This window comes from Fundulus heteroclitus, chromosome 2 (assembly GCF_011125445.2).
Source record: "Fundulus heteroclitus isolate FHET01 chromosome 2, MU-UCD_Fhet_4.1, whole genome shotgun sequence".
NCBI classification, from domain to species: domain Eukaryota; kingdom Metazoa; phylum Chordata; class Actinopteri; order Cyprinodontiformes; family Fundulidae; genus Fundulus; species Fundulus heteroclitus.
The window spans coordinates 26823586-26847853 of record NC_046362.1 but is presented as its reverse complement, the minus strand read 5'-3'; the positions used below and the strand labels follow the sequence as shown (position 1 = coordinate 26847853).

General features: G+C 43.4%; 1 protein-coding gene across 1 annotated transcript in view; it reads right to left on the bottom strand.

Moving 5' to 3' along the window:
• The window catches only part of mob2a (MOB kinase activator 2a), a 97257-nt gene extending 76422 nt beyond the window's left edge, over positions 1 to 20835 (bottom strand). The window contains exon 1 of the mRNA XM_036151760.1: positions 20280 to 20835. Coding sequence (XP_036007653.1) covers positions 20280 to 20296 — 17 coding nt within the window. The 5' untranslated portion in view covers positions 20297 to 20835. The remainder of the gene's footprint in view (positions 1 to 20279) is intronic.
• Positions 20836 to 24268: the final 3433 nt, after the last annotated feature.

The window sequence follows — 24268 nt, the reverse complement described above, 5'->3', positions numbered from 1 at the left end:
CATCGGCTCAGTGGTCAGTAGTCATAGGAAAGAGGAGTCAAGTAGGACGAGGTGCATCAAATATATACACAGTGTGTCCTCGTTATACCATGGATCAAAAGGAGTAGGTAAGAAAAAGCAGAAAAAATACAAAAAGAAATAAGGCAGAGGATGTCTTCTGTACATTTAATGTGGCTTATATGCATGTGTATTGACATATATTCGGGTGTGGTAGCAGCAGAAGTCACTTCTTTCAGGATTATTGCACGGTGTATTAAATAGAATTGCACATTAGTTATTGCATTGTGACGTAAAATGACAAAGCATTCTATCCTATAGCTTTTCATAATCATGCGATAACTTTTTTATTACTTTTAAACAAATCTGATATCTTCCCCTCAAGGCTTTCTGGATTAGAGGGTGCAAACGTGTGTTGCCAATCAAGCCCCCCCCCCCCCCCCCCCCCCCTCGTTTGCCCAAACTCCTCATAATACCCCCTGTGTTCACAGCCAGGCGTTGTTAGGCTGGCGCAAGCTTGTAAATCTTGCTCCGTTTGCTCACAGAGTGTTGGATCAGTGTTAGCAGTCGTCACGTGCCACCCAGCTCAGAGGCCCGCTGGCGATTAAGGCTTCTGGAAAGGTCACATTTCCAACTCTGAAACAAAGGTCCAGGAGAAGAAAAGCATTTTGACACCACGTCCGGTGGCGCTGTCCATGCGAGGAGCCGTTTGATTATAATGCAGCACAGCGTGCAGCAGCAGCAGCACAATGCCTTGCAAATTATTCATACGCCTTGAACATTTTCACATCGACACCTTGCAAACATAAACCTCATAATACTTTATTGGATTTATTTTATGACAGATCAGCAAACTGAAGCACAGGATTGTTATATTATTAGTTATTTTACAAATAAAATGTCTGAAATTGGCCCCAACCACTCCAATACCAAAATAAAAATCCAATGCAAAGTCGCCTAATAGGTAAATGCAGCCCAGCCCAGAAACAAGCCGCAGATCTCTGAGGTTTGTTAGAAAAAAAGAACAAAGAACACAAAATCTGGTTCGATTTCCAGGAAACTTGGTTTGACAAAGCACCGACTATAATGCATTATCAGTAAAAACTGTTAAAAAGATCATGAGTATCTCCGTCCTTTTAGCTGTCAAATTACGCACAACTTTGTGTCGGTCTATTACACAAAATCCGCAGAGTCTATGGTTGAAATGGTTGAAATCTGACAGAAAACAGACAAGAAATTGAAGGTTTGAATAATTTTGCACTGACACTAGTTTCTGCAGCAGGGTGTACTGAAAGCTGCTGCTGGATCAGACTTATCTGTGTTGAAACACACATTTCCTCAGGGCAACATCAGAGGCCTTAAAAGGGTCAAACACTCCACGGTGGATGGTGTTGTGTCATGTTTTTGTGTCCAGCCCTGAACTCCTCTGCCTCGCTCCTGGGAGACCCGCTCAGATCCTCCCATACAGTGACCCTAACCCGGCAGTGGAGATCGGACGACCCCCCCCAACACCGGCTCCTTCTCTGTCCTCTCCCCTTTGCCTTCATTCTGAGCCAAACTCTGCCTTCCCTCCCTCCCTTCCTCCTCCACATCCTTTTTTAGATGTGAAGAATGCTTCCAACAATCTCGCAACCTCACGCCGTCACTTCCACAGAGGAGCGTTTTGCACACGTCGGAGCCGTCCGAGACTAATCAAAGCCCAAATAAATCTGAAACTGTAGCTGTAATCCTGTTTTCTCTGCTAATAGGTGCAGAAGGTCCGACCGATTACGCGTGCGGTCTGTGGAACCGAACGCTTTGCGTCGACGACGCCGTGAGAATTCGCTCTGAGATCAACCCACATCGGGACAACGCCCTCCTTCCCCTCTCTATCTCTGCCCACACGCTGCCGACGACGTGTACAGGCCATATGTGCGGATCAGAGCCTTGCAGTGCGGCTGTCAACAAACGCGTATGAAACATATGGCTGCTGGCGCTGGACTGTCAGCCGTCCAGCCTGTCCTGTATATCGCCATCTCTCTGGTGGCCTCTTTGCTGTTCCTCTTAACGAACCACAGGAACGTTGCAAACAAACACTGGTATGGAGATAAAAGGGCAGAACCAACCAAAAAGGCAAGTCCTTCTGTAAGATAACGAAATGCTCAGGAGTCTTCCCCCTTTCCTGTCATCCTACGTTCATTAAAAGGCCCACTAGTGCCACAAGAAAAAGAAAGAAAAACATTTACCATCTAATGTAGAACAGATTACTAGATCAATGTGTGCTTCTGTGCTTTTTTGTTCTGTCTTGTTGTGTCTCTGCTCTGTCTTCTGTAAACCCAGTCGGTCAAGGCAGATGACCGTTCATACTGAGCCTGGTTCTGGTTCTGCTGAAAGTTTTTCCTTCCCGCTAATGGGTGGTTTTTCTTTCCACTGTCGCTTCATGCTTGCTCAATATGAGGGATTGCATTGACAATGCAGACGACTTTCCCTGTAGCTCTACGCTTCTCCAGGAGTGAATGTTGCTTGTCGGGACTTTGATGCAATCAACTGGTTCCCTTATATAGGAAATGTTTGACCAATCTGTATAATATGATTGATTTTGACTTTGTAAAGTGCCTCGAGATGACATGTTTCATGAATTGGCGCTATATAAATAAAATTGAATTGAATTGAATTTGTTGTTGCTTTCCTGGCAAGTTTACGCCTTGGTTTCACGATACACAAAAACATCACTTCTGCTAAAACGATACATCGTTGATTATTACAGTTAAAATAATGACATCTCTAACATTTTTTATCTTGATACACAGACTTGAGCAAAGATATAGACTAAATAAGTAGAATTTGCTAGCAGTTTCAAATGCTTATCTCAGGGAATGTTAGTAGTTTTAGTCGTTCTGCTCTTCTTAAAGGCATACTATGCAACATTTTTCAGTTAATTAATGTGTTCCATACCGTTTTGGATGATTAAATCAGTCATTTCAGGTCGAACAAAGGTTTTCTCGGCCGCCCTGGTGGTCTGTGGGGGAAATACCGTACTTGTAATTGCAAGAGCTCACGGCCCGCACCCACAGGCTCAGAAGTCCCGTGCAAGACCGCGAGAGTCGGTCTTGCTTTACGGCGAGAACTCCATGTGTTTTTGCCCTGCCATTCACTATATGCACGCGCGAAAGCAACAAAGAACTGCGTGTTAACGTCAAATAAACATGCAAGCATATCAAGTTTTTTTTTAAATTATTATTATTATTATTATTATTATTTTATTTTATTTTTTTTTTGAATGTTGGCGAGGCGGTAGCGTGAGTTTGGCGAGGCGGCCGCCTCGCCAAGATAGCGCTGCGGGAAACCCTGATGTTCATACTTTCACTGTGTTAGTCATTGTTTGTACTGCCGTTTTTTCGACTTTTCGTTGCGTTCGCCTCTCTGCTAAGCTCAAAACAACCGCGCCTGGCTTGACGGAGAAACCAGGAGAACAGCTGAGCATCTTTACGACAGTGCACTTTTACTTTCGCCCTCTGGGGGGAGCCTCGCTGGAAAATCAACCCCGGTTGCATAGTATACCTTTAAGGGCATCATGTGCAACAGTTAGGCTTAGGCCCAAACCGCAGCATGATGGGATGTTGTTTCGTGACTGGAAATACAACCAAACGGTGGAATTTCTATCTTGTAGGAAGACCGTCGTCTTTTCAGCCAGCAGACTGGCGGTGAATAGCACCGGGTGGAGGAGGAGCCTCAGCGTAACCTTACGTCCCATACAGCCGGAGAAAAGTCCGGACAGTCCACCACTTTCTCTGCCATTTGATTCCAAACCTGGTAAATTGTAAGAGTGGCAAATTTTCAAAGACTAGAAACAGTGGAATTTCTCTTTCTTGTAAGCGAGGGAAAGGTATAGCCGTCTTCTTTTGGCCAGCTGACCTGCAGCTGACCTGCAGTGCGCAGCAACAGGTTAGGGGAGGGTCGTATTATTCTTTGACTCACCCAGTTTGACTTAACAGCACTTTCTCTGGCCTCTTTAGCGGAATTTAAAAACAGCAGGAAAGATGTGACGGAAAATCGTAGCGGTTCCGAAACAAACTTTTTTTTTTTTTAAACCTACGTTTACCTTGACATTGGCAACCGACCCATGCTTATGTGTTCATGCCACAGTTTACCTCCAGTTCACTAACGAATAACGAGCCCCGAAACGTAACTAATTAACACCAGAGACTTATTCTGCAATGAACATTTTCCAAATTAAAAAAAACAAAAAAAACAGCAGCCAGGGAGCCGTGCAGAACGAACGCCACACCCGTCGCATTACCTTCTACTTCCTGCTAAAGCTGCCTAACAGGAAGCGAACGCTTTAAACGGCTCAAGAGTAACTCGCCTCTTTCTCCAAGTGGGGCTGCTTCTCGACACGCCTCATAACATTGTTTTATTCTTCCCCGTTCCCTCAGCGAGGTGCTCCGCTGTAATCCCATTAAGAGCACCCTGTTGGTCCTGCTCACAAACACTGACCTGCTCATGTACTAAAGAAAAAAATAATTAGCAAAAATAGACACTTGTGCAATCTTCCAAGAGGAAGGGGGGGAGGTAACACTGTTTAATAAAAATAGACCAAAAAAAAAAAAAAACAGAAGCTGAAGAGAAAAAGGGAGAGATTATGGTCAGGGAACAGAGGAGTACAGGAGGAAGTTGTGAGATGAACTTGGCTCCCTGAGGCGTGTGCGCGAGGATTCGGCTTGCCTTTCCTCGCGCGACGTAGAAATCTCTAATCCAATTATAGTTCAGACCAGCCCAGCAGCCTAGCCTCAGCCACCAAGGACAAACGGAGCTGGCTCGGACCAACGCTCGTAGCCCACCGGCTCTGCTCGGATTTAGCTGCTCACTTCTCAGCTCCTATGTTGGTAGAGGAAAAAAATAAATAAAAATAACAACAACCTACAGCTTAGCATCAAATTAATGCTTCCTCCTGCAAGACAATTTAAGCTATGCTGGTTGATTGATGACCTTCTTCTTTAGAAGTGAGAATACAATGCAAAAACAGATCTAAAAATAAGTAAAATGTTCTTAAAGTTAGTGTATTTGTCCTTGCTTTGAGCAGGTAAATAAGATGATTTGCCAATGGAATAACATTTTTGCACTTAAAGTAGGAACAACTCATCTCCATAATCTTATTTCAAGTGCAGGATGTCTAATTATCTTATTTTAGGGGTCAAAATACTTGTCCCATTGGCAGATAATCTTATTTACCTGCTCAAATCAAGGACAAATACATTAACTTTAAAGAACATTTTACTTACTTTTAGATCCGTTTTTGCAGTGTAAAGTGTAATCATCATAATAAGCAAACATTTTGCTTCATAATTCCTGCTTGGATGTCTCTTCAGGCTACATTTCTTTCTATATGGTCCCCCTGGCCCCTGCTGTTTCTAATCTAGCTCAGTGACCTGAGTTGGTCCCCCCCCCTCCTCCCCATTTATCGCAATATCTCACCTACTGCCTCTACTCAAATATCATTTCCCTCTTTCAGGCCCTCCTTCCCCTTTATCAGCTGCCCTCGCCTCCTCTGACCCCCTTCACTGTTGCTTTCATCTGGTCTTTTCAGTTTGCACCGTTTTCTCTTCTACGTTTCACACTTCGTTTTTAGATCGGGTCAAGGAAGTTACAGCATGATGGCAGTTCCTTTGATGTCAACAGCTTGTTACGTTAGATGTGGAAATGTGTTAAAGTCAACGGGATGCTTCACACTCAAAGATCTAGTCTCTTGCTGCATGATGTAAAATTATGAAAACAAAATATTGTCAAGTTTTCCAGTTGGAAAAAAAAACTGGGGGCTTAGGAAGACTAATTTACTTGGCAGACAAGGACGTCATTTGTAATTGATCATGGCGCACAACCACGGCAAAATAAAAGCCGCTACACTGTCACAATGATAAAAAAAAACAAAAACAAAAACGTTAAAACAATGTAAATGTATATTATGTATAGCCTATATTTGTGCACTTATACTAACCATAAACCGCGTTTGGAATCATTTTAAATATCATGAAAAATTAAAATGTATGTACACTGTATTGCGGTAGCAGCGAGAGCTAATGAGAGCTACCACTTCCCTCAGCGCCGTCTGACAGGCACAACACAGCTGCTGTGGCATCAGATCGTGCTTCTTCAGGAGGCGGTAGTGCCATCGTGCGTGATTAAGAGGGAAATTTATTCAACCAATTTAAGAAGCTAGAGAGGGACGGGTAGAAAAAGAGCAATTTATTAGCTATAACCACCCCTCTGTCGACCTTTTTTCTTTTGCCCCCCCCCCCCCCAAATCTGTTGGCAGTGGCTGCTGTGTGTGTTTGGCAAGGTTGCCCGGAGCGTTGCGAAAGTAAACACAGTCGCTGCCTGCTGCTGCTCTTTTGCCAAGTGCAGCGGAGGCGCACACAGACGAGCACAATCGCTGGATCACCAGGAATTAGACGGAATGACGGCGTGCCAACTGAGCGTCTGAGTCCTTTAGTTTTCCAGAAGGTCCGATATGTGCCCGACATGTTATCGCAACCTCCCTCTTTAAAAGCCTTTGGCTAAAAACGTCAGAAATCCGACGTCATCGCAAAGCATACACAGGCTCCGTTCAAGCCTCTCAGCAGGTCAAGACTCATCAGAGTGGGTAGGGCGGCCAGGTACAGGGCTTGATTTCATCTGCAGCGTCTTGATTCTGTGGCGTGTTTGGTTGCATAATACTGCCTTGGATCATACTGCCGAGAAGCTTTGAAATGTTTCCTCTCACCCTCAACTCGGCTGTCAAAAAAAATAAAAAATAAAAAAAAGGGGGGAGGGGGGATAAGAGCTGCACACCTAGCAACCGTCTCCATATCAAATGCTCATGAAAGCACTTAATGCATCCATTTGGATCCCCTCGCTTATCCACTTATGCATATTCAGTGAAAGGCAAACTGCCGAGTCATTCTGGTGTCGGATTTGCTCCCGAGCTTCTCCCGGTTCCTGCCTCAGGAGGAAGGAAGGTGTGGCACCGTTGGAGAAAAGCAGGAGCATTCACTGCGGAGAGTCTGTGTGTGTGTGTGTGTGTGTGTGTTCCTCTCCACAGGCTGTTTGCCTGCTCAGACAGCATTCAAAGGACTCTTTATTTCTCAATGATGTCTGAGGAACACACACTATGACACTGTGTCGGGTCTTCAAGCTTTCACTGATGCCCCTTAGTAACTCCAGACCTCGATCAGAGTCATTCAGACTTTATCCTGACGTCAGCGGGTTCAAGACAGGACAGCAGTGATGGCTGGACTTCTTAAAACAACCTCGTATTTACACAGCGGATAAACGGACCAAACTAATCTTATCGTGTCAGTTAGGACACAGCAAAATGTATTTCCTTTTTGCCAGAGAAAATTTGTTTTGGAGATTGTTTTTATCATTTCCCTCAAAGTCAGAAGATTGCACATGCCTTTAAAGCAATTTGGGAAAGGCCAGATGATGTCATGGCTTTGTAAGCTACTGAGAGGCTGATTCACAATGTTCGAGTTAAACGTAGGGCTTTTTTTTGTTAATTTTTATTTTAAAAGGTAGTCCCTCAAACTGGAAAGGTTAATCTACAAACGACTAAAGAAACGGGCTTACACTTCTGACACTAAAGACTTTGTTATTCTGGAAATTATTAACAGAAATAATTTTGGTTATCCCAACAGACCTAAAACAGGAAAAACTGTGTTTGATTTAATATCAGACAGTGAAAAGATTGTAGGGCCGGGCGATATGGACTAAAAAAATATGGATATTTTTAGGCTCAGTGCCGATATACGATATTTATCTCGATATGTTTTTCTTTTCATAAATTTATTATAGAAAGGCATTCATGAATCAAAGCTATGTCTAAAATTTCTCAAGGGGATATTTTTGAACAAACAGCAGTAGATAAATATGTGAAACAGTTGAAGAATAACCTATTGGAATTCAGAATAAAGTAATTATAATGCAACATAGATAAATTATAAAGTCTCATCTTAAATCTCTTTTTAAAATCTCAATATTTTTAATAACTCAATATATTGCCCAGGCTTAGAAGATTTTGTTATTACATACAGTGTTTCTACACGAATTCAGCCAAAAATAGCATCCAATTATGTGCACAGTCCGCAGACTTTCTCAGCGACGCTGGGACTGCAAGTCGTTACCAGTTCATCAAATGACGGGGTGTCGCATTCCTGTGAAACCTGAAGTCCTGGACACCTTTGAACTTTGACAGTGGAGCTTTTTTTGGTGAAGCTTCCTTCCCTCTGATACGGTACTGAGAAAGAAGATGAAACTAGTGATGCAGCCCTGTTCAGCGTTCAAAACAACCAAGAGTCAAACAAGGACAATGATGTCGGAGGGGAAAGATGAGCACCATCTTGCTCCACAAAAAATTAATGCGAGAAACGGATATGAAAAAAACAAAAACAGCCTAATAAAGAGCTTGTACGACATTTTTTGACATTAATCCCCTCCTCCTATGTGCCATGTCCTGACGTTAAATGCTTATCGTAGAGGACTGATGCTGCCCTGGGCCTGTGCAGCTGAACCGTCCAGCTCAGGCAGCAGCGACGCACGCAAACGCCTCTGCACATCAGTGTCTCAAGAGAGAGAGAGAGAGAGAGAGACGCAGGGAGAAAGAGGGTGAGAATTAGATGGAGAGAAAGACCAATGGGGGGGGGGGGGAGCAAACTGAGTCAGGGAATCAAAGAGAGAGAGTGTTGAAGGGTTGTTTCTGACTGAAATGTCATTTCAGGGGAGCAAACAAACCAAGAGCAGGAAAAAGAAAGTTCATGGTAGAATGGCCTGCGGTCTGGCTACACAGAGTAGATCTCAAATTATTTTATATATATTTCTTTCCAAGGATTATAGCATATATAGATTCAAGCTTTGGAATTATATATACTAAAGTATATAGTTTCTGTAAACTTTGCTTTAATCCAACACTTAACAGTAACAGCGATTTTTCAGTATCTTAGGGAAACTGGTTAATGTGAAAACTATCCGATTTACAGAAGTAGCTGACTTACTGGTGTAGCGCTAAATTACGCAAGCCAACTGAACCCAAATCCAGCTTAATTAACATCCAACGCTTACCGTAACTATAGCTAGGGCATCATGAAAATAGCAATATTCCACTGGAAGGGCCTGCAAGAAAAAGCACAAGCTGCCAGCTTCAAAAAGAAATAAACTGGTCAACGACATGAAAATTATCACTGGTGATTAGTCTAGTGAGTTCCTAAAGGTATCTTAAAATGATCAGTTTCAAAGTCACAGACTAAACTGAACTCCCTAAGCACATTGTCAATGAAATGTCTGACATTTTGTCAGCGGCCACGTATTATGTTGAGCACGGCTCGCATGTGTTTTCCCTCAAAAATTAATGTTTTCACACAAATTTGAGCGACAACAGAGACTGTATTGGCTGCTGCAGGACCCTGCTCGTCAAGTTACCTAATCTGTGTAAAGGGTGAGCTACACAGATCGCAACTGAATGTTGAATGTTGTCAAATTTAACAGAGTGTTGTCGGCACATCGTTGACTAGAACTGCATTTAAATTAAATTTAATAAAGAGTCCAGAGCAGAATCAGTGATGAGGTATATCGCAGCATGGCGCTTCAACAAACTGCTTCTGATTCAAACATCATCAGCAGGAGCGAGACTGTGGCTGTATGTTTGATATATCCTTAGAAACGTAATAAAGCCATGAACGGTGTTAGTCTCAACCGGGTTAAGCCAGTGCTGGAGGGAAATGTTTAGCCTGTCCAGATGGGGCAAGATGTACTGCCGTCATAAAAGAAACCGATGGTTAGTAAGTTAAGTGGGACGCCCAATATTACGATGTACGACTGCTGAAATGTAGCGCAGTGCTTTACAGCAACTCTCCAACTACTACCGTACTCGGTCGGGGGGCAAATACCTCACGTTAAATGACTCGGATCAGTATGGGAGGCAAATAAAATTTTAGTACATCCCTAGATGAATCGTTTTAATAAACCGGAACATGAAAAACTAAACAGAATAAAAGATTGCCAAGACTGGTCAAACTCCAGATAGCGTACAAACACCCTGCCGGATTCCAAGACAGCCAGATCACCTGCAGACTGATGACAGGGAACTTAAACCAGCGCCTGAATAACACCGTCACTCACAGGGTGACATTTGCCAAACAAGTGATGCGAACCGTGGCGGCATTTAGCTCGGTGTCTGGCACTGGAAAAAGGGTTGCTAACACCAACGGCACGCTGCAAATGTGTAAAACAACACAACATTACTGTTATTGAAGATGTGATTATGCTAAAACGGCATTAAAAGTCTTGGCCCGGCCGCTCGGGGCTGTGTAGCTGTAAAAGGACTTTAGTGCCTGGCCCTAAATTATTCTTAGCTGAGCGGAGAGACAAAAGCAGCTCCACATTTCGGATGACGAATATTTAAAGACCTGATACAAACGCTGTGTTCTGATCAGACATGTAAATAAAAAAAAAAGAAAGAACAAAACAAAAAACAAAAAAAACACTTTCCACAAACTCAAACTAGTTCAAACCAAACGGCACTCTGAGAGCCGCTTGGTTTCTATTCTGGGGCAGGTGACTGCTTTAAAAAAAGACGTCTGTTCGTGTGTCAGAACCTATTATCAGCGCTGCATCTGAGGTGCGCAAGCAGCGGAAACAGCTACCTCGGCTGAGAATGACAGCGTGTAATAACGTGTGTGTATATGAGAGGGAGCGGGGTTTTTCACGGGTTCGTCGGCGAGGATGGAGAAGAAGATGGAAATGAGGCGGTGGGGTTGCATGGGGACAGAATTGGCGTTGCACAAAAAGGAATCGCTGTCAGAAACCTCTCCGTAAACGTACGGCACGGGTGTGAGAAACGCACGAAACGGGGACAAACCTGCAACGTTTCGACTCAGAATGAAAGTGTCACCACAGAGTCCCATGGCTCGGTCGAGAACCACGGGTAAAGATGGCTTAGACAGCTAAAACAGGAGTAACGTGCGCTCTGATGATGAACATAGATGATGAACATAGAACCCAGCTTAGAAAGAAAGCAGGGTAGTGGAAGGATATCCCTTTTATCAGACCTTTTTGAAGGAACATTTTGACTAGTGCTAAATTCACATACGTGACTTAGTCTAACACCAACCCAAGCGACGTGACCACAATCACACCGCTAAATGTCTGCTGCGAGACACTAAAGCGACACTCCTGCTTCGTATGTTAGTCGCACCTTATCACGGATAGTCAGCTGTTGCCCTGCGGCGGAGGAAGTTCAGCCTATGTGGCTCTCGTCTCGAGTGAAATCCACGTTTCCGCCGCCACCACATGCACGCTCGACACTCGTCCTCATTAAATAATTTCTACAAACAAAACTGGCCTAGATTAGCCATGACATAATGCATATTCTTCTGAATAGACATATTTTCCTCCTTTTTTATTCCACGTACCATAAGATGATAAAGCCACCAAATAGGAATTTATTTATTCAAGCATAGATGAGACAGAAGCTATTTAAGTGGTATTTTTCCTCGGCATGTTGAGAAATGTCTGCGGTTCATTCAGGCTGCGAGGTGGCGAGAGAGAGCAAGGCATTCAGCACATAGAAGCAGGCTGGACGTATTGTAGCAAAGTTGTTGTTGTTTTTTTTTTTATAGGAAATAGCGTTCATGAAAGCAGACGCTTAATGGTAGTCTAAACAAATTTGTCAGGTTTATCCCGAGCAGCCTGCCTGTCCGGGAAAATGCTGAATCTAGAAATCGCGGCAGCCTTCGGCAAATTTACAATAAGGATCTGACTCTGCGTTTATCAAATCCACACAGACACTGCTGTTTTCTCATGCTAGCGAGGCTAATCTCCATTTTTAAAAGAAACTGCTCACTCGTGCACACCATTCGACGTTGCCTCTGCTCCTATTACAAGTAATTACCAGCCGCTAGTGGCCAGAAGCTGTTTCTATCTTTTGTTATTAGGGTTCTTAAAGACCCGAGTTAGTCAAAATTGATATCATCAGGTCAAAATATGTCTATGCAGTTTGTTTGTGTAGCCGGTTTGTTTGGTCTCAAATAAATCCATTATAACCCAATCTTAAAGTCAGATTCAAACACAATTGGATACATTGAAATTCCGTCCTGCAAGTTATCTAACCATATTAGGGCATTAACTATGCAAAAATCCCACTTCCTGACCAAAACTTTCTAGAAACCTTGAGATAAAACTAATTTAAAAAAAAAAAGAAACCAGCCATGGGTGTGCTTGTGCATCTCCTGATCTTTAACATCTACCAGGTAAAAGGAACCATAAAACAGCAACTTCTTTTAATTAGATATTAACTTGCCTCACTGCCCCCCCGATGCAAAACGAATCGTGTTTTCTAATCCTCCAAAGAGTCGCAGGTGATGCGTTGTGTGCCAAGTGGACATTAACTCTTGATTCCTGTTCAGGTCAGACAGTCTGAGGCAGCACACCACTTAGGTTGCAGTCTCTCGCTCCTCATTCAGCATTACCAGCCCATCGCTCAAAAGCAAAAGGGATTAAACATCTGTCAAAGTCTGCCTACTTTACCCGGCAGGAAAAGACACATTTAGGCTTCGCGCATCTCTCCAGCGATTTAACTTCCTGCTCGACTCTGAAACCGGACAGATGAGGTCATTCAGCTGCGGAAAAAAATAACGCTCTCTCTGAAATAACAAAGCCAACTGATTACATTCAAGACTCTCAATACATTTGGGCAAACCGAAGCGTATGCTTGGTCGTATATTTGCATAAAATTTTAAAAAAAAAGGAGGTATTGTTTGGATCTCTCTGACAGTGGAAAAGAAAGAAAAATATTCTTTGCTACTTCCCTTTGGAGCTCTATCTTTCCACCAGCCCTCCCCCCAGCCTAATCCATTATCCTTTCTAATCAACCATTCCATCAAAAGCATTAATAACTCGTTCTTACTTTCCCCATCTATCCATCAGGGGGAGAGAAGATAATTTTCTGTTTTTAGATCACAGATATGTTTCTTCCCCCTCATCCATCTCACTTTTCGTCTCCCTTATCGTCTTAACCAGCACATTTCTCACCAAACCATCTCCTTTCACCTCCCCGCTTCTTCCATCATTCTTACGCTCTCTCCCTCTGCCCTCACTTCCTCCGTCCATTGTTGATCCAAGTGTCCTTCACCGCGGGTGCGTATTCGGAGTGATTACGCGCTTGGTTAAGTCATTCATGGCCTTCATTTGGTTGGAGATGAACGCCGGATACACTTCTGCTAATTACCAAAGCTAGAGTACGTCATTTATGCATTTTATACAGCGGAAAGCTCGGATTAAACCAATGTAATTACATAAATTCAATACAAAGGCAAGAATCTTTTCCTTATAGTAACCAGTGAAAAGCATAGCAGTCTAGAAGAACCTGCCCTGGTTCTATCTGTTCAAAGTTCCTGTAAACTAGCGTGAAAAGCTTTGTGGGAGCAACTTGCCAGAACATTTGACGTAATTCATACAGTTTTAAAGGCATTTCAGCCAAATAAAAAGGAAATATAGTATGTAAACTACACAATGCAAAGAAAATTTGAAGAAAACCCTCTTGAAAAACAAAACCCTATAGCGTAAATAGTTAAATATTCTGGCATTCAGCAAACACAAATTATTTTGGTAATCCTAACTGATCCAGAACAAGAAACTATTAGTTTAATTTAATGTTTGACAGTCAAGGAGGAAAACTGTCAAACATTGCGTGTCTTTTCATACCGTCTACGACACCCCGACCGTGTTAACTTGCCTTAAAATCGATGATTCTGAACTCAAGCGGAAAAAAGGCTAATAAGACAAAAATACTTTGTGTTGTACATAAAATGTTCTACTTCATAAGATAGAAATATGTCAATGAAAATCTAATCTTAAAAAAAAACAAAAAACAAAGTGTCCGTCTGCATCCGCTTCATTTCCTGGACGGCCAACCAGTCTTGAAATGTGGTCATGGGCCACAAAAAAAATATACCATGGGCCAAAAATGGCCCCCAGGCCACACCTTAATCATCCCCGGTGTATGTAAACATCTGGTTTCAACTGTTTGCCAAACCTGTGATTTAAAAACAGAGACTCCACAGTATGCTTCCTGCTCACACTAGTCGCGTTTCCATCAACGTTTTTCAATGAGAATTATCGTATTAGAAGGGGTTGATGGAAAAGGCCACATCCAAATTAATTCACCAATTGGCGCAAAAAAAGAAGAAGCTTTTACTCTCGCTTGACACGGTTTTCGACTGTTTCCAAAAAACAATAAATGCGCCAAAGAGGAGATTGAAACAGTTGTCGAATCAGTTCTGACGTAGCGAACGTTAACCTCACATGACTGATCCGCCGTTTCTGCTGCCGGGGTCTTCTCGGATATTCCCATAACACTCAAAAACAGGCCTAGAAGCAACAACAGGTACGTGTGGATCAACGAAGAAATGTGAGCATTTATAAGTGTCTTCCTTAAAAAAAAAATAAAAAATTAAAGCCTCGCTTCATTACTGATCCATGGTCCGTGCTAGTTAACATCTACTTCCTGTTTACTACAGCCAACCTGACGACGATACGCTGTGCGTCTCCTGGTTAATTCTCTACAAACCAGCAAACTAGAAACACGTCTGACGCGCATTTTCTTTTTTTTTGCGATATTTTAAAAGTTTGTTCAAAATTCGCTTGGAAATTGGATGGAAACACAGTTACTGGATGCATGGCTCGTGTTTTTTCTCTCCAACAGCATTTAAAGAATGACGGCGGCATTTTTGAGGCTGTTGCATCAGAGAAAGAAACGGATGACATTGCTCAAAAACAAAAAAAAAAAAAAATAAATTGATAACAATCCTGACAAACAGGCATGGCTCTGGGCTCTGCTGTTCTCACCTCGCCTGAGAACGGACTGTCAGATCAGACAGAGAAAATGTTTGTTTCACGTACAAAAGGCAACAAGAGTTCAGAACCCAAGACGTCACATTCAGAACAGAGCGAGACGATTGCTGAAGCAGCAAAAACCAGCGTCAAGACGAACAAATAACAAAAAAATTAAAAATTAGGTAAAAAAAAAAACTAGAGTTAATTTTTTTTTTTTTAGTAAACTGGAGTTTTTAAACCAGGGCATGAACACAAACACCATAGGAAACGTCTAATGAACCGCCATGCCTCATGTTCCAGATAACAGAACAAGATAACATGGGGGACTTTGTGTGTTGGCATACACGGATATAATTAGGGTGTAGCTTTTTTTTTTTTTTTTTTTTTTTTTTACTGTTTGTTATGTACCTTTACATATTAGAGACAAATCTCCAGGTGTCTGCAGGCAGACGGAGATCGCTGACAACACTTCTATTTGACTACAGGTTAGACCAGGGGGCACCAGGACGTGTGCTGCCCCACAAGCCTGTTCAAAAAAAAAAAAAAAAAATAGCACAACCCTCCAGTGAGCTGCCTTTAAAATGCTATTTTATTCAGTTTCTCTTCCTTTTTAATCATACTTGTAATTTACATAGATTTAAAAATGACACTGTTGCATAGTAAAGTGAAGGCGAGCTTGGACTCTTGCATTTCAAAGGTCGGTACAGGTTAACGAAGCAGCTCTCGGTTTCAAAAAAGGTTGGTGATCCCTGGGTTAGACAGACTGTACTGTTATCTCTCAGCCAAGCCGTCAACGACGTGACGAACCCCCCCCTACCCCCCCACAACCGGCCTCCACCCTTCCTCAACCCTGATCTACTTTTAATGTGCTGCAGCCAGCTAACCTGATAGCCTGGGAGCAGAAAGTCCAACCGCGCGGCCGCAGGCTTTACTGCGGCGACGCTTGAAGACATTTGAGATCGGCGTGTTTCCTATTTAGCCATCTGTGGAGGAAAGAGGTGGGGGGGGGGGGGGATCTGAAGCTCTCACAGGAAGCTCCAAATGCACCTTAAACTGCACACTCAGATAACCCTTCCTGCACTTTACGTGAGCAGACGCTCGGTCTAGACCCTGAAGAGTTTGCATGGCAAATATGTTATGTAAATGCAGCACGGCGTGCTTTGTGCCTAATGGCCCCGGCCTTCTATATCGCAGGAGGTTTCCCCGTCACTTGCACTAATGTCAGAGGTTAATCCCGCGTGCAGCGACCGGGGCTTTGAACTTTCTGCACAGGTGGCACGCTGAGGCAGAGCAGATCATGTGCTCCGACTCAAAACGCATGACTCGGACGAACCAGACGCTAAAAATAAAAACTACAAATCAGCATCACCGGCTCCAGCTACGTGTCACTTCCAGGATCGAGGCGGAAACTTTGCATGGCTTATCAAAGATTAAAAAATATAATATCCTTGTCCTGCTTCAGGTACATCCCCTGTCCAACGGTTATTTTTCATTTTAAAAACAACCCCATTATTTTACACTTTGCATCCAAGAACGTAGGTACACTTTTGCAATTTTTACATCTACTTTCATTAATAGGTCTCCAGACACATTCTGTGTAAATCTGCTGGGGTTCTTTTTTTGGCGTTTTTCTGGACACTACCTGATCACATCTGCATATTGTGCAGCAAAAAGCTTGGAAATTAAAGGAAGGTCGAGAGAAACGGAGAGAGAAAAAAGAAGCGACAGACTCAAAAAAAAAAAGCAAACAGTTGTCATTAATTAAAAGAGAAAGCAGTAAAGTCCCGATAACGAACCTGAGGGAAGCATGGTTTCTCGGTTTATGATGTTTGTGACTTTTATTGACCCGATTCAAGAAACTGGAACAAACTGCGCTCTTGTGTCAGTAGCCGACGCGCCCCTTTAAAGTCCGTTTTTTAATAACTTGTCTGTTGTACAGTATCTCACACAGGTGGGTGCATCTCTCACGTTTGTCTAAGTATCGTATTATTGATTTTCACAGGAAAACACTGCAGAAGGCACACTTTGATACGGTGTGAAGTAGTCAGTGTACAGCTTGTATCAGCATCTGCTGTCCCCTCAAAATAACTCACCACGCAGCCATTGACGTCTAAATACTGGCAAACCCCCCAGGTGAAAATGTCCATAAAGTGTGCACAATTAGAGATCTCCCTCCCTGGTGTCATGTGACCCGTTATTGTTACGAGGTCCCGGTTGTGAATGGGGAGCAGGTGCGTTGGATTCGGTCACAACATGACACCTCGCGGCAAAGAACTGAAGAAGAGACTCGTTGCTCCACATAAAGATTGCCGTCAGCCTGAAACTGAGCTGCAGGATAGCGGACCTGTTCTCAGGCTCCCCTGAGAACAGACGTCAGTCCCCACCCACGGCCGACCAGAGAAGGTGAGCGCACATGTTCAGCCCCATATCCAGGGAGCGTCTTTTGATAGTACAATGCTGCAGACGTTACCTACAGTAAAGCACGGTGGTGGGAGTGTCATAGTTTGGGGCTTTGGGAACTGGGCCGCGGGGGCGTCATCCCAACGTGACAACGACCCCCCAACACAGCTACGCGACGACCACTGCCGTGCTAAAAGAGACGTAAAGCAAAGGGTGCTGGACTTGCCAAGAACGTCTCCAGACCTAAACCCTGTTGAGCATCTGTGGGGCGTCCTCAGACAGAAGGTCTCCATTGGAGATCTGTGAAATCGCTAGGCCCAAGAGACTTAAGGCAGCGCTGGAAAAGAACGACGGCCGCACAAATTGGTGACACTTTGGGAACATCTTGGACATTTTCCCTTTGGGGGTGTTTGCAGTTTGGACATCAGAGGCTGAGTTCCTTTGAGGGGAGAGCACATGAACGCAGTTATACAAGCTGCTTATTCACTACTTTGCATTGCATCAAGGGCGTCACATCTTCAGTCTCGTCCCATAAAAACATTTACAAAAACGCAGGAGGTGCACTCACTTTTCTAGGAAACCATATGTAGAAAAAAAAAAAAAAAAAGAGTATCAAACAAATCGGTTTCAAAAACCACCGGGATCTTCCATCCTGCCGTTCCTCTGATTTATAAGCGGTATATTTACCCTTATAAGATGCCAGAGAAACTGTTGGAGCGACCAGAGCATAGTTACACAGCGCTGCCTGTCTGCGCGCCGTTCTGTGCACTGCCAGTCAGCTGGCCGCAAGCTTTGGAGAAAGAGCAACCCGTCTGTCAAGCAGCCGACCGCAGGCTGTACCCAGCCGGGTAGTCAGACTAATTACCTGCTTATGTCAGCGAATTCTGCTCGTCTCAGAAAGCGAAACGGCAAAACGCTTAACGTTGTGCGCCGGAATTATGTATTATTCTTACCAGCGGTAGGAATAATTTTATGGTTGTGTTTGTAACAAAGCAATCACATCATATTACACATTTGTATGTAATTACCCGTGATACTTGGGGTTGGTACTATGAGGAAGTCTGTGTTTTGGGTTTTATTTCGAATCAATCGATTGGTGACTATTCCACTGGCCGTGCCGTCCCCAAATAAAATAAAATAAATAAATAAAATAACACGTTTTAGTTTGTTAATGTAAGTGGCAATTGTAAAAACATCCAATGAAAACATACAGACCGCATAACCACTCACTTGGTTTCCATAGCGACACAAGCGCAACTTACAGTTGCGGCTTAAGTCCAACAGAAAACGGCTTTCACTGAACCAAAGACAAGTAATGTGTTTTTTTTTAATAAACCAAATAGTCTGTTAATTAATGAATCCAATTCTCTGCATACCAGAAAGTCTACAGACCAGGTTCATGACCACATGCAGTTGTACGACGACTGGCTTTGCGATTCTAAAATGTTTAATTTGACAACAACAGCCTTTGGGATAATTAAAGGGATTGTTGAAAGTACATTAACTAACAACTAATATCAGCAGATCCTTTATCAGAGCTCATTTATTGATGGTTTTGTCACCATATATGAATTATATTTGAGACTAAGCTTTTCTTATGATTTTGGGTAGGGGTGGGGGATATGGACTTAAACTTTATCACGATATACTGTGGTGCTATTGTGATAGCGATAAAAGTGATGATAAATAGCTAATACCAGCTATGACCTTTTTTTTTCTATTATCGACATACGTCTATCGATCGATGTATATTTTTGCTGAATTATCGTCCTGCCCTATAATGTAACATATATTAAAACATACAATACAATACCGTATGTTTCATCGGGACACGTTACATAAAGAAATTTTAATCACTAAACTGCACAGTAATGGCATTTAATTATATTTTTGAATTTCCTGACACTTATTGATGTTCTGAAACAAACAAACAGCTAAAATAACAATCCTGACAATAATGCCATTTTTTTTAGATGAGGTGGAGGGTTTCAGACATTACTAATTGGAATTTACTATAGTCAAGATATACACAAATTCTTATCACGCTAAGACATTTTTTTCACGATAACAATAAAACGATACAATAAAGGCCCAGCCCTGATTTTGGGATTATTTCCCCTCCCCAGGTCCTACTGAGAATTGGCAGGCATTCAGCTTTTAAACAGCTTCGACTGTCTTGAATTTTAACCTACACACATGACCTTGGCATTGTTTAAAATAATAAAAAAAAGGTAGCATAAAAGGGTGATTTTTAATTTTATTTTTAGTGACACTGTAAAAAAAAAAAACAAAAAAAAAAACGACTGCATTTATGACCCAAGCTCATCACACAGACCGTGAGCATCTCATACTGGATCCCAAAGGCCGGACCCATTCATTCATTCATTCATTCATTCCTTGCGTTTTGAACGAGTGAATGAGTCACTCGCTGGTTATATTTGAGTTTAAAATGTCTAAAAATGGGCAGGAGATAAGCGGCCAGGAGAAAACACAACAAGAGAAAGAGCCCGCTCCACGAAGCGAGCTGTCGACTCAAGACTTTTGCACAAAGCTGCAGTTTGGGTGAGGATTCAACCCCGATAACGAAGCGGCACCTAAAAAAACAACAAACAGCTCATATAGCCATGACAACTGACATCGATGCTAACATCATCCTGTCGCTGTTTTTAATCCTCCTTCTATTCAGCGCTTTACTTAACACCACCCCGACCGCTTCTGTTACACATTCGCAGGCCACGGAGACCCAGAGTACCGCCTGCCCGGTGCCGGGTGTCCTGGGCTCGGTTAACCGGTTCGGGATGAGGCGGTTGTACCAGCTTTGCTACCGCGAGCTAGCTTGGCTGGGCACGGCTAAAGGTGGGCAACGCGCTACCCCGCTCCACGGAAGGGCAGGTTGCGGGGAGGAGGAAGAGGGAGAAGGGGGGGTGAACCGGCACCGTCTCACCCGGCGACAGCGCACCTGCCCGGCTACGGCTTCTGCGGTGTCAGCGGCCGAAACCTGCGTTTTGCGTCGGAAAGACTGCGCAGCTAGCTGTACTCACCCCATTAACCAGTCCATGGTGCTGCTCGGAGCTAGCTGAGCTAACGTTAGCTGGCAGCGAATAAATCCACCAGGAGCTGGAGGCAACCCCCCTCCCGCTACTTTATCCAGCCACCACCCTGGCTAGCCTTGCCGCCTGGCTCCGGAGTCCCGGGTCGCTCTCTCTCTCTGTCTTTCTCTCCTCCCGTGTCTCTTCGGGCTGCTGGTCCTCCCGGCAGATCAGACGCGAAACGTCGCGGTAAACTTTGAGCGATTGTCCTTGTTTTGATTCGCCGCTAGCCCCCCGATCATGGAGCGGCGGTCGGGTCAGCCCTCGTTTAGCTGGCGACGGCGGGCGGAGGAGAGCTGAGCGGCGGTGCGTTTCCGCCCGGATGGAGCCGCGTCCGGTGTGCTGCGCCGCCGACTGTCGGGATGGTTCCTTGTCGACCCGGTAACCTCTGTCATGAAGCCTTGTATGGTGACCGCACAGACAGGCTGCCACGCTGAGCCTCCGCCGGAGCTGCCTGCTTTCTGAGCGAAAATCTAAATCCGAGTCCGGAAGTAAACACAGACCCGACCCACCGTCTCTCTCTCTGGCGTACGTAAAGTGCGCTCCGCCGCGGACGCAGTGGGAGATGTAGTTGGGAAGGGACGCGTGTTTTTATTATATTTATTTATTTATTTATGTGAAATGGGAGAAATTAAACGTTTGAAGTGCGAACGCAGTCATTAGAGAATCATAACAACTTTAATTAACCTTTAAATAAGAGGACTATCAGCTGTGCCCCCGGCAGACTCACAAAGACAGTGGAGCCACAAGTCTGTAAAGCTTTTAATGTGCTTATGTATGCATGCATCAGTCCATTCTGCAACCAAACAATATATATATATATATATATATATATATATATATATATATATATATATATATATATATATATATATATATATATATATATATATATCTGCTCTCTCACCCACCCCTCATACTCCTGAGCAGGTGGATGATTCTCCATTTCCCAAGCTCGGGTATTCTACCAGAGGCCTGGGAGCTTGAGGGTCCTTCTTAGAATCTTAACTGTTCCTAAGATTGCACTCTTCTGGACTGAGATGTCTGATGTTACTCCAGGTATCTGTTGGAGCCACTTCTCCAGAGTTGGGGGGTTACTGCTCAGAGTGCTCCGATGACCACGGGCCCACTGTTGTCTTCACCTTCCAGGCTCTTTCTAGTTCTTCCCTATATATATATATATATATATATATATATATATATATATATATATATATATATATATATATATATATATATATATATATATATATAAACATTCCCTCAGCATGATGCTGCCACTTCCATGTTTCCCAGAGGGTATTTTTTTTTAATCATGCTAAAAATGTTTTGTTTTTTTTCTGACGAGATTCTTAGACGTGCTCGTTCTGTTCCCCACAGGGCTTGTGGGAAACAGTTAGAAGGATTGCACACAGCCTTCTTTCAGCAATTGTTGAGCACAAAATTCTGGGTCATACGCTTGACAATGTTCTGATGTTTGAATGGACCGACAAGACTTCCTATGAAGCTAAAAGCGTGCAAATAGTCCTTAGCGTCTGATAAGATTTACATTGCATAAAAGAGAGATGGCAGCCACTTTAAAGGACGATGTAAATTACTGTGCAATTGCATGCATGTATCAGACAAAACACTTTCTGAGAAGCTGGAAAGTGTGCAAGTAGTCATTAGCATACGAGACACAGAGTAAAGTATTCTCAATCGCATCAGGAACCTGTGGAACCAGTTGTATATTTGTAAACATGTAACAGACTACGAACCAGGCTGATGGTTTATTTGATTCTCAGCAGGGGGCTATGACCCTCACAGCTTTGGGAAAAAAGCTGTTTTTGATCACAGGGCAACACAGACACATACAAGACAAACCATGCACACACTGTCATACCTAAGGGCGATTTAGAGAGAGACCAATTCACCTAACAGCCATGGTTTTGGACTGTGGGACGAAGCCGGAGTACGAAGAGAGAACATGTACAGGGGGAACATGGAAACTACATGCAGGAAGGTAACAGGCCGGGATTCAAACCGAGCTCAGCATCAGTGCTACTCACTGGTGCCACTGTGTAGCCTAATTAGAAAACTGAAAAATGCAAAAACAAAATAACAGCCTTTGTTTGAGGCTTTTTAAGGACCCCCGTCTCCTGAAACAGCCACAGTATGACTAATAATTATCCAGCTGACAGACTCCCACCTGAGCTGTGCATCTCTGCAGCTCCTCCAAAGGTACCGTGAGATTCTTGGCTGCTTCTCTGATTCAATTCTTCTCTGGTCTGTCTGCAAGTTGCCGAGGTGGGAGTGTTTTCATGTGCATGCTACACTTTGTTTTATTTAATAAAACGATGTTGAACTCTACGTACAATACAAGCAGCTTCACAATTTTTACACTACTTTTGTATTGGTATTTTACATAAAATACCAATACAAAATATATCAGAGGCTGTGGCGTAATACATCAAAATGCATTTACTAAACACTGATAAATGGCCAAAACAAAACTAGTGTATTTTGTATGCTTTCACAAATGGAATAGAACGTTCATAAATTTCTCAAATAATGATTTGCTGTGCACTAAGAATCTGGAGACCCGATAATTCAGCCGACACAGAAATAAACGTTTTGAAAGGATTATTGAATAAACTGGCGTTGCTGGAACAGGAACTGACAGCAGCGAACTCTGGAACCACTGCAGATGAGAGGACACGGTTAGTGGCCGAGAACAACTCAGCGTGAATGTGAGAGAGGCATGCAGAGGTTTGGTCGAGAGACGGTTCAGGGACGTCGGGCGCCAGGTACTGAAGCCAACAGGAGAATCTGACGGGCAAGAAAGGCAGGTGAAAATCCAGGAATGTGACAGGCAGGCAATCGAGGAACACTGGACGGTTTACTCATATGGTGGCTTCCAAGAATCTGGCAGTTACACGCTGGGAGAGGCTGGAATATAGTGCTCATCCCAGGTGCAGCGACTCCATTTAATTGGAGCCGCCACAGGTGTAACTGCTCAGAACTTGATTACCAGAGCAGGAGCAGGGAATGATGTAATTGACACGGCAGACAGGGATTTCTCAGGCAGGAACAGACAGAATCATTAAAATGATTGAACGAATCTGTTAAGTAACATCCAGACGAAGGCCTGGCCAACGTCAAATCATGGAGATTTTGGATTGAAGACGCTCAGATGCAAACCTGACTCTTGAAATCAACAGCAACACAGAAATAGCCGTTTCATTAGCACACCAGCCACCTGCAGTGAACTACATTTTCTTCCAGTCCCCCCCCCAGACCCCGTTTCTACCGCCCTGGGCTAAAAGCCACGTCTTGCATATGCATGCAGTAACAGCTGGCCTTAAGAGTCCTGAAAGCATTAAACATAGGCAAACGTGGGGGGAAAAAAGGGCTACAAAAGATTTTAATCTGAGTGAAATTATCACCATTTGAGATGGGTAGCGTTGAAACAATTTAAACCTTCCATAATTAGCAGTTTTTTAAAGGTGAGAATAAAAATCTGGCTTTTTATGATGCTGATTAAGGTAGATGGGTATTCATCCTGAGCCTGGCTGTGCTGGAGGGCTGCTCTCCATAGTTGCATTGTGCCTGCTTAGGATGGGACACTGCAGGGAAGCAAAGATTTGATGCAATCTGGTGGTTTCCTCACACATTCTGCTAATAGGCTAATTGCCTTCACTAGAATGGAAATGAGCTGCAGGTCTCCATATAGATGACGTGTTGTTGTGTATTGGAGCTACATAAACCGACTGGATTGAACTGAAATGATGAACTTAGGTTTGCTGTTAAATCTTGATCATCATAATACAGATGTGGGTCACTACAACCTTTTGAAGACCTAATCAAAATGGCTTTTTGATAGTCATTAGGCTACAAAAATGTTTCAAAACCACGGATTGTGACTTAAACCTGTCTTCTTATAACATTCATAAAGTGACCCA